The sequence below is a fragment of the Gossypium raimondii genome, chromosome 13, assembly GCF_025698545.1.
Source record: "Gossypium raimondii isolate GPD5lz chromosome 13, ASM2569854v1, whole genome shotgun sequence".
NCBI classification, from domain to species: Eukaryota; Viridiplantae; Streptophyta; class Magnoliopsida; order Malvales; family Malvaceae; genus Gossypium; species Gossypium raimondii.
In genome coordinates, this window is record NC_068577.1 from 53,037,995 (window position 1) to 53,049,758 (window position 11,764).

The 11,764-nt window shown below is 35.1% G+C and overlaps 1 protein-coding gene across 1 annotated transcript; it reads right to left on the minus strand.

The window, feature by feature from the left end:
* Window positions 1-230: 230 nt before the first annotated feature.
* Window positions 231-10,824, minus strand: LOC105782036 (probable pectinesterase 29). Its single transcript, XM_012606537.2, has 7 exons — window positions 10,682-10,824; window positions 10,325-10,460; window positions 1,400-1,599; window positions 1,136-1,295; window positions 850-1,053; window positions 505-752; window positions 231-402 (listed from the first exon to the last, which is right to left on the minus strand). The coding sequence occupies exons 1-7, from the start codon at window positions 10,822-10,824 to the stop codon at window positions 231-233; spliced, it is 1,263 nt and encodes a 420-aa protein (XP_012461991.2).
* Between the last annotated feature and the right edge of the window lie 940 nt (window positions 10,825-11,764).

Genomic DNA, 11,764 nt, shown 5'->3' on the forward strand with positions numbered 1-11,764 from the left:
TTGAACTTGAGGTGAGGGCCATGATGATGATGAAGGTGCTGAGGGTCACAAATTGCGAAATCAAAGGTGATAAATAAAAACGGATAAAAAATTTTAGATTCATCAACATTGGATTCGAAACAAAACTTTAAAAAAGGAAGAAAAAAATTTGAACTCCAACAAAATTAGCTAACAAACCAAAACGTATCTAAGCAACACGTGTTATATGGAATATATATATATATATATATTTAAGAGCCTCCCTTAGGTTGTCTTTGGATCCAGCCTCCATTGTTTATGAACGTGTTGATATTTAATAAATAGCTCAAATCCTTAGACGACAGCTTCTTCTCCCATGCCACACGCTTCGACTTGTTTGCCCCTGCTCCTGTACAATCTACTTCTGCATAAACTATACTATTTCTGCACAAATTTTATCAATGAAACTATCAAAAACTAACCATGCTTAATTGAATCATTAGTTCCAACAAAGATAAACAATTTTCCAAGGCCTAAAAATCTTACTCTTTCCCAACATAATTCCATGCTGCCCAACCCTGTGGTACGATGATACCCGACATCCTCGTGCGGTAAAACAATACTCTGGCATAAGGTTTATATGCTCTTCCTAGATAAGCAGGACCTGTTCCGAATATCCATCCCTCTTTGAACACGAAACCACTATGATCAACTATGCTATCCCGAGCTTGAGCGGTGATATAAGCCGCCATGCCGCTACGTTGAGCCGATGCCGTTACATTTAAATTGCATCCCTACATGAAACTTTGAGTGTAAATATACCTCAATCAGAGAGAGAGAGAGAGAGAGAGAGAGAGAGATTCGTGTGGTTATAACCGAGTAAATGCCTACTTGGTAAATTGATCTTCCGTTTCCCCATATGAAATCAACAGCACCTTCAATATAACAATTTTCAAAGTAATGACGACCTTCTGAATCTGTCAGTGTATCTTGTACACTTACAAACCCACATCGATAAAATGCAGCCATGTCTGCATTGATCAGAGCTGCTGGTGCCCATGTAATTGGTTTTCCAGGTTCAAGATTGTAAGTATTCTGTCAAACAAAAAAGGTTATTTGTTCAATATAATTGTGAATATTTTTAGACTAGCACGTGCAAAAAGTTAAGCCGCTAGACCTTGAATGTTATATCCATGGCAACAAAATCGTCAGCATACAAAGAGAGTGTAGAACTTCTAATGGAGTCACCCCCATCTCCAAACTGGACAATTGTCGAACTGTCTGACTCTCCTTGAAGAAGAATTCTTGGTTTATCTCTAGGGATAGTCACCTTTTCACTAAACAAATATTAAAGCATAAGATTAGAGCTATAAATAAACCACTTCATTGGTCCGCAAATATATATATATATACCAAAGAGTTTCAGCGGTAAATATATTACTTGTAGATACCGGCTTTAACATGAATAAGTGTCCAAACTTCATTGTTTGATGGAACAGAATCAATGGCATTTTGAATAGTGGTGAAACTCCCATGGCCTGATTGATCTACTATGATAGTTTGTCTAACTTGACCATCTGTCTTGGTTGACATCAACAGGACTAAAACCAGCACACTACTGTTGAGGAAGAAATTGAAAAACTGCATTTTTTAATGGAATAGGAGCTTAAGAATTATAGAAAAATAGAATGAGTTGGGTGAATATATATACCATTTGAGATAATATGTTTGAACCGGAAAGTTAACATTTGTTTTCTTCTTTTTGGCAGTTTATCTGGCAAAATTGGGAAAATAAGCCATTTTCTGATAGATTATTATGAAAGAATCAGGTACTAGGGTGAGCCAGATAACTCAAGGCTGTGTTGACCAACAAAACATAACTTTCCTTAATGAGGGGAAAACCATATTAGCACCAAAAAATCTGCTCATCTTCCTAAAGCCACCAAGTTAATATTATTTATGGTAAGTTTTAACTGCTTTCCATACATGGCTTTCAAACCGTTTTTATTCATAATGAAAAAGGACACTAATTTATAGGTGTTGTAATCCATATAATTAAAATTTTCAGCTTCAATTTTGAAAATCCAAGTTAATTTTTGTTTCAAATTTCGGGGGGCTTGACTTTGATTTTGATTTTGATTTTGACTTTGACTTTTAATTTTTATTTATTTGTGATTGTTATTAGTATAACATATAAAAGAGATGACCATGCATGTAAAGATGGCGGCCATATTTTGCAAAGGGAAGGAACAAAAAGGACAACAATTAAAAGCAAAGAGAGGGTACAAGACAAGGCAAGGAATAACCATGTGAAAGTAGAGAAAAGGTACAAAAATTAAACGTGATAGAGAAGCAACATGGCTGTTGGAACATTGGCAGCAGCAAAAAAAAGAGAACAAGACAGAGAACAAATGAGGAAGAAACAAAGAACAATTTACTTGCTCACAAACGTGCAGCAAGAGAGCTAATGGCTGATAGCTCATTCAACTTATTCATTCAACTAGAAAAACAACATATATATAGTCAAATACATCACCAAATACTACCTACTACCACTAGTTTTACTTCGAAACAAGTAAAACTTAACTTGCACACAAGCTGATTATGTCAATCAGCACCTAAAAACATCAAAACAATACCAACTTAGTTCATTTTCAATTAAGTAGCTTAACAAAGAAACTAAAGAAAACCTTGCTATTACAAAGAAGTATCGTCTTGCAAACATGTCATCAAGCTGCATGCACTTCAAACAAAACATGTAACAGCAGCATGGTTGGCCAATTTCAACAATGGCAAGAGGGAAAATAAAAGAAGAAAAATTGGCTTTTAAAAAGCCCAAGCTTAAGGGGGCTCAAGGGTGAGAGAAAAAAAAAAGGAAAAAGAAAGAGCTCCAAGTAAGAGAAAACCAGAAAAAATCAAAGCTGAAAGAAAAGAGAATGGCAAGGAGCCACCACTAGATAAGGCAAGAGAGCAAGGAGAAATCAGAGACTACATGCGAAAGCCAAAGCTAAAAAGGAAGGAGAAACCTTTAGCTAGTATAATTATATACACTTTGTTGAAACTTGCACTCATTTACTTTGTGTATGCATTGCAAAATCTTGTTTTGGGTATCATAAAAAGATTCAACTGAGTTGAAATTTGAATTTTCGATACAAAGTAGAGATGACGGTGATTGAGGACGGTCCACTTAGTGGGTGGAGAGTTGTAGGTAATATAATAAGTATGAGAAATGGAGGAAGTTGGGAGACGACAGTTGAAAGAGAGAGAGTGCCCTATCCCTCGTTCTTGAGGGATCTTTTAAAGGGAATCATTGTTCCTTCTCGAGGTACCACATGTTTTTTTCCTATTGACTTCATATTCCTTAAAACTCAGTTGGTTTATTGAAGTCACTTCCTCTTAAGTATGAGTCGTCATGTCAAGACAATGAGTAAATTTTACATACGGTAGGCATGATGTCTTTGTCAAAGGTGTGGTCCCTTTAGGTAGGGGTGTTCATTCGGTTAACCGACCGGTTAAACGACCCGAAATAACATTAACCGAATTAACCGACCTTTCAAAATTTTTAACCGTTAACCGAACTGAAATTTTTTCAAAAAAAATTTAACCGAACCGAAATTTTTTCGGTTAATTTACTCGGTTAACCAAAAATTATATATATTTTTTATTTTTGGTTAAAAATTAACCGAATTACCCAAATTAACCGAATTAACCGAATTACCCGAATTAACCGAATTGAATCACTACATAATTAAAATATTTTTAGACTTTTAGACTTTAGTTTTAGTTTTAGTTTTAGAATTTTATTTTTATTTATTAAATTATTTGTAATTTTTATGATTGGGTTGGGTAATTGGGTTGGGTAATTGGGTTGGGTTGAATACTTGAGTTTGGATTGAGTTTAGGTGAATAGTGAGCCTATTTATATATTATAATTTTATTTATTAATTTTTTCAGTTAAACCGAAAAAATTCGGTTAACCGACCGGTTTCAAACTGAATTAACCGTTAACCGAAAAATCAAAAGATAATTAACCGATCCTCGACTGAAAAAATTCGGTTAACCGACCGATTAACGAATTCGGTCGGTTAACCGAATTTTTTTGGTTTTACCCGAATTTTGCGCACCCCTACCTTTAGGGGTGTGCTCTCCTAGCTGTGGGCCTAGCCTTGAGTAACAAAACTTGTTGTCACAAATTATCTTAGCTCATGGAACACCTTGTGAGAGCACTGTATCATGAGGCGAGTTTACAAGACATAAACATAACAATATCTACTTCTGTAAACATTTCCCTTGCATGGCTTCTCTTGATACTTAAGCTCCTTGTGTTGCGCATTTTGGTGTGGTAATTTTGCTCCTCATTTTGGACTCGGTCGTCTTACCTTGCTGACCAAATTGTTATTTAACTTGTTTATGATTTTGATAAAAAATAACTTGTTTATTATTGTGATAAAAAAAAACTTTCTTTGTATCTTAATCTCAGGAAACTTGTCTTTTATGGTATGAAAAACATGTCAAATTCTTTCTTTTGGCACTAAAAGCATGTATTCCTTCTAAAGCATTTGTAATTCCTCGTTTTGGCACGAAAATGGGCACCATGTGAACTGTAATGATTCTATGTTTCAAGTATGCACGAATGTATTTACATTGACCTAAAACAGTTGTTAAGTTTACAAGAAGCAAAGTGAGCAAAACTGATTGCAGAAGTGGGCACTTCTGCAATAACTGCGATAGCCACAATGAAAACATGGGATAACAAAGTTGTTTATGTAGTTTGATTTTCCTATGTCTGCAGAGCTTAACTCAGTGAGATGAATCCATTATCTTTGAAACAAATATAGCCAGTGATTCTAGCTCTAGTACACCTGAGTGAAGAATCCTTACTTTTGTATTTTAAAGACTAAACCTCTTACTGCTAAATTCTCCCCTAAGAACTTAACTTGTAAAACCAAACACACAAAGTTTTAACAATAAAAATGCTCACTTACAAGGAACATTCCTATCTGAACAAATAAGTGTTCTCAATACTCTATACATTCACCTATACAAGTCTCTCGATTATATAACATTTTGAGACTTGCTAATATAATGAAGATCAATTATAATCCCTTTTAAACAACAACTAAAATAGCTAAATACAATATAATATTAATGACCAAAGTAAAAAGGATTGTTGGCAGATAAGTCTTTAAGTTTCAATTTTATCCAACTTCCTTGATTTAAAGGATTCGATATATATTATCTGATCCTCTAGATATGTTTCTCCTAATGAATTGATCTTCATTTATGTGCTTGAATAATTCCATGATATCAACACAACCCAAAGATATGATTCAATAAATTGTCAATTTTCCAAATATGACACATTACAGCAACTTCAAATATTTCAATACTCTCCCCTTTGATAATTTTTTGAACAAAATAATATTAAGACAGGGAACTTAATAAACAATCAACCAAAGCTTCCCCTTAGCATGATCCCCTTTGTCGAAACTTTTTTTTGAAATCGACTTTTTATTTTAAAAAACAAAAATGGAGTCGCCACCAATCATTTTTATTTAGGTATGATTGGATCACCTTAAAACTCATATTAGACTTATTAAAACGATATTTTTCGATCTACAAAATCTAGGAAATGGGTTCGGGAGTCGGTTACGCATAAGGAAGGATTAGCACCCTCGTAATGCCCAAAATTGGTACCTAGTTGATTAATTGATGTCCTAGTGTCGAGAATTAAAAATTTGAATAAAATTAAAAACATGATCCCACCTTTAATTAGAATCACCTAAGTGAATCAAAACACACATAAAAGGGCTTCTTATCTCGAGGTAAACAAAAAGGTCACGTCCTGTAAGTTAGGACACGACGTCTTGAATCCTCAAATATAAGCTTGCTCATTATTAATTAAATCTCATGTGTTTTAGTTTTAAAAGGAATGTTCAGTTATCTAGGTTCAAAGAGAAAGTCAAACCCCGTAAGTTAATGCATGACTTCTTGAATCTCTAAATAAGAACGTTGCTTTGGTTTTGAAATTCTCTGTTTTATGCATCGAGCAAAAATTAATGTGACACTTAAAGTGATGTATATTTAGTTTATTCAGGTATAGTATGAAAATGGATAAATATGTTTAAACACGATACTTGGTACGAATATTAGCACAAGAAAGTAATATAGTAACGAATAAAAAAAGAAGATGACATTAAAATGATAAGTAAGTAAATCAATTAATAAAATAGAAATGAAAATACTATGCTAATGAGTGATGATAATACAACTATAATGATAGTAAAATAACAATTTAATAATAATAGCAATAATTATACTAGTTACCATAATAATAATAATAATAATAATAATAATAATAATAATAATAATTGGGGCAACAAAGAAGAAAATAAATGCATATTGAAAAGGAAACGTAAAAATATAATTTTAAATATGTAAAAAAGTAAAGAAATAATAAATGAATAAATAAATACAAAGAAAAGCAGGTTTATAAAAGGGTAAAAATAAAGGACTAAATCGTAATTTAAATGAAATTAAATGGATAAATCAAGATAAAATAAAAATAAAAGACTAAATTATAATACGCGAAAAATAACAGGGGCTAAATAGGAAATTATCCCGAACTTATTAAACGCACCGTTTCCAGAAGTATTTAAAAAACCAAAAGACTAAAATGAAAAAGAGATAAAATTAAGTGGATAAATTTTAAAAATTAAAAATCTAGAAATAAGGCCAATTTGAACAGGATTTAAAAAAGGAAGGATTAAAGCTGCAAATATCCCCCCTTAGAAACACGCGGATCTTCGGGGCGGTTCGGATTGGGCAATCGGGTCGGCTAAAACGACACCGTTTCAGGCATCCATCTCTTAAAATGGTCCATGGACCAAAATGAAAATAAAAGGAAATTAAATAGAAAAATAGAAAATATAAAAAAATAAAATAGGACAAATTGAAGCAGACCACAAAACTGGAAGGACCAAAGGCGCAAATAGAACATTTTTAAAAAAAAGCACGGATCTTAAGGTGAGTCGGGTCAGTTTCCGGGTCATGCTTCAAAACAATGCCGTTTTGGCATCTTAAGCTTAAGCCCAAAACAATGTTGTGCAAGAGACCTATAAATACAAAAAAAAAATCACTTCAGACCCCTTTTAGAAAAAACTGAATACCCATCCCTTTTTTCTCTCAACAGCCCTCTTAGGTCGACCATCAGGTTCGGCGATCCCCCACAACAACCACCAGTCGTCGGTGATGGGCTACGTCGTTTCCGGTGGTTGAAAAATGCCAAACACCTTTTTTTGGCATTTCGGCTCCCAAAGCCAGGATCCAAAGCCAAAAGCCTTAAATAATAATAATAATAATAAAAGAACAAAAAGCTTTGGTTTTTTCCTTTTTCTGTTTGCCCTTTTTTGTATTCCCCTATATTGAAGCCTGAAGAGAAACCCTAGTGGGTTTGACAACTTTCAGGATCAGAGGAGACAAGGCTCCTGTCGGCGGCGCGAAATAGAACCAAGTGAAAGGCCATTTTTTTCTTTTTTATATTATATTTATTTTTGCTTTCAAATAAAATAAATAAATAAAACAGAAAATAAATCACCTTTTTGCTTAGTGTTAATATCTAATTTCTGTCTTTTTTATTGTTTTTTTGTACTTTTTCTCTGTGTAAAAAAAATCTGCTCAATACAATTTGTTCTCTGGCTTTTATAGCCATTATACATTGTTTCTTTTTACTATTTTTTCCTACTGTTTCTTTTGCGTGTTATTGTTGTTTTCCTTATTCTTCCTTTTTTGCAGTGGTAGACCTCAGGCAATGAGACTGCTGGCGAAGTGGAGGCGGCAGTGCGCAGACTAGGGATTAGGGTTTCTATTTCTAAAAAGTTCTTTTAGGCCACTGGTAGTTTGGGCCTCGGGGTTATTGGGTTAGGGTTTGTATATTTGGGCATTATGGACTGTTGTAATGGACTTTTGATTTTTTTTTTTGGTTTTATTTATTTTATTTGATTTCTGTTTGAGCTCGGGTTAAATTGGGTCTCTACAACTGCCCGCCTTTACTTGTTGTCGTGTAACAAGAATAGAGTAAAGACTTTTAAGAATGGTCAATTTTGTCCGGTCTCGCCGAATTTCGACCTCTTTGGTTCTCCTCTTTGTCGCTTCAATCTGCTCCACTGTGACTCTAGGGAGATAATGTTATCTTTAATCTGCTCTACTACAACTTCAGAGAGATAAGATTCGTAACCTCAATCTACTCTACTGCAACATTAAGGAGATTAGGTTTGTGACTTTAATCCGCTGCACTACAACTTCAGGTAGATTCGCTATGGTAAATTTAATCTGACCTACGGCAACTTCAAAGGTATGAGATTTAGTCTCAATCTACTCCGCTGTAACTTCAAGGAGATAAGACTTGTAACTTCAATTTGCTCCACTGCAACTTTAAGTAGATTTGTAACTTGTAGCTTTAACCTGTTCCACTACAACTTCAGGAAAATAAGATTTGTAGCTTTAATCTGCTTCACTGCAATTTCAAGGAGATAAAGTTTATAACTTGTAGCTTTAATCTATTCCACTACAACTTCAGGGAAATATGATTAACTATCTTCAATCTGATCTACTGCAACTTCAGGGAGATAAGATTTGTATCTGGTAGCTTTGTATTTTGTCATATTGTTCATGCAATCAAAATCCAATTTACTAGTAAAGGGATAATGATCTCCGTTTGGGGATACTAGGACTGCTCTGATTCTATTACCCATGTCGTTTGAAGCTCCATCAAAATTTAATTTCCAATGATGTTCGTCTTAAGCATTTTCTTCTATGGTTGCAACATATATCAGATTTTTATTCAGGAAATCAAAATTCAAAGCTCGTAATCTTCTCGAGCTCTACTGGCTAGGAAATATGCTATTACACTCCCTTTTACTGCCTTTTGGTTCACATAGACTATATCAAATTCAGAAAGCAGAATTTGCCATCAAGCCATTCTTTCATTCAGAGCAGTTGACTCCATCATGTACTTTAGGGGGTCCATTTTTTAGATTAGCCAGGTCGTATGATACAGCATGTATTGTCTCAGTCTCTGGGGTGTCCAGATTAAAGCGCAACACAACTTTTCAATCGGTGAGTATCTTGTCTCACATTCAGTGAACTTCTTACTAAGGTAGTATATCGCTTTTTCTTTCTTTCCTAACTCATCATGTTGACCCAGCACGCATCCCATAAAATTCTCAAATACTGCCAAGTACAGTATCAGTTTCTTATCTAGACTAGGTGGCATCAGCATTGGGGAATTGGACAGGTACTATTTGACCTTATAGAAAGTTTTCTGGCATTCTTCATCCTATACACCTGGATTGTGTTTCTTAAGGAGACGGAATATGGGGTCACATTTCTCGGTTAGTTGTGAAATGAATCGGACTATGTAATTTAATCTTTCTAAGAAACCCCGGAGCTCTTTTTGAGTGCGTGGCGGAGGCAAATCCTGTATAGCCTTGACTTTATCCGAGTCGATCTCGATCCCCTTTTTACTGACTACAAAACCTAACAATTTTTCCGACCTAGCCCCGAAGGTACATTTTGTTGGATTGAGCTTTAGCTAAAATTTTCTCAACCTTAATAACAGTTTTCTCAGGACTTGCACATGCTTCTTTCCTGTTCGAGATTTTGCAATTATATCATCAACATAAACATCTATTTCTTTGTGCATCATATCATGAAACAAAGTTACCAAGTCTCTTTGATACATCGCTCCCGTATTTCTCAGTCCAAATGGCATCACTTTATAGCATGGTTAAGAATGTGGTATTTTCCATATCCTCAGGATGCATCATTATTTGGTTGTATCCAAAGAAGCCATCCATGAAGGAGAATAGTGAATAACCTGTTGTGTTGTCTATTAAGGTGTCGATGTAGGGCAACGAAAAATTGTCCTTTAGGATGGCTTTGTTTAAATTCCTGTAGTCTACACATATTTGTACCCTTCTATCTTTCTTAGGGACGAGGACTATATTGGTTACCCATTCCGAGCATTTAACCACTTGTACGAAACCAGCGACGAATTGCTTCTTAACCTCTTCTTTTATTTTTAACAGGACGTCAGGCCTTATCCTTCGGAGTTTTGTTGAACCGGTTTGCATTCTTCCTTTATGTGGAGTCAATGTACCACGATATCAGTACTTAGAAGAGGCATGTCTTGGTACGACCATGCAAAAACATCTTTGAATTCTTGGAGTAATTCAATGAGGTCTTGCTTTTTCTCTACAGTGATGCAAGCCGCGATCTTCACCTCTTTCTTTTGTTGTTTGTCTCCTAAGCTCACAACTTCTACTGACTCTTTGTAAGGTAGGATTTGTTTCTCATCTTGTTCTACCATCCTTAACAAATCAGGAGATAGGTTACAATCTCGATCATCTTCAAAATCTTGAGGTTCCTCTAGCCACATATCTTGTCCAAAAGGAGATTCTGAGTTAGTAGCAGCATTACTCATATCATTGATATTTGGAGACCTATTATAGGAACGAAGGAAGACCCAAAAAATAAATGAATCCAAGAATAATTATCTGTGTGGTATGAGTATGAATGAAATGGAAAAAATAAAAGAATATTTGCCCAAAATGAGACACAAAGATGCATTTTATTGAAATAAAGATGTTGAACATATGCCTTTTTCACAAAAGGATTTTTATTGCTCCTAGGCTTAGAGCAATAAGTGTGTTTTAAACATTACTCTGAATTATTTCTAAAAATTACAGGGATCTCTTCCGCAATCCAATTGTTCAGAACACTTTTGGGGATATAACGACGAATGCTTGACAGGTTTTCCCCAATTCCTTCTTCGGATGTAGCATTCATGCTCAAGTTTTCCAACATTTCTTTTGCAGTTTCTTTTCTTGATGTCTTTCATTTAGGATAAATGATTTCCCCTGACACGAACGTTTTAGATATATAGGGAAAGGTCATCGGTTCCCATTTGACCTCTCCCCCACTCAGTTGCGCTCTTCTTCTTTCTTATTTTTTCTCTAGCTCCCTCTTTTTTTGCCTCGCATCTGGCTTGTATCCTAAACCAAAACGGTCTCGTTTGTCCATCAGTATTGGTGCCTCGACTCTCTCTTAAAAGTATTTTCCGAGTCCTCTTCCAAGTAAGGCTCATTTTCCAACTGTCAACTGCAGACCCATCTTTGTGGTTTTAGATATTATTGGTTCTGGGATTTTGTTTCCTTCGACAATGAAAGTTGCATTAACAAATTCCAGTGGCCGAAAGGAACATTCTATTGCCTTATCATCCGCTCTTATGTATGGTGCGTCACTAGTTATGGATGCAATGATATCCTCTTTAGCGTTTATCATCACCAGTTGACCCTCCGTTACCAACTTTAATTTCTAGTATAATGACGATGGCATTGCCCCAGCTGAGGGAATCCAAGGTCTACTCAACAAGTAGTTATAAGAGGGCTTGATATCCATCACCAAAAAGTCTACCTCATATGTGTTTGGGCCAATTAAGAGAGGTATTTCAATCCTTCCCATTACCCTTCTTTCCGTACCATCAAGTGCTCTTACTATATTTTGGCATATCTTCATGTGAAAGCTATCCACTGGCAATCTATTCAATGTGGATAGAGGCAAGACGTTCAGTGCAAATCCATTGTCGATTAACACTCCTGACAACGTATATCATTTGCAGCGGGTAGTGATGTGTAGAACCTTCGTGGATCCCATGCCCCTGGCAGTATTTCATAGTCATTGAAAAAGATGAAATTATTGACACTCAGATTGTTAACAGACGGTCTAGCTTTTCACAGAGATATCA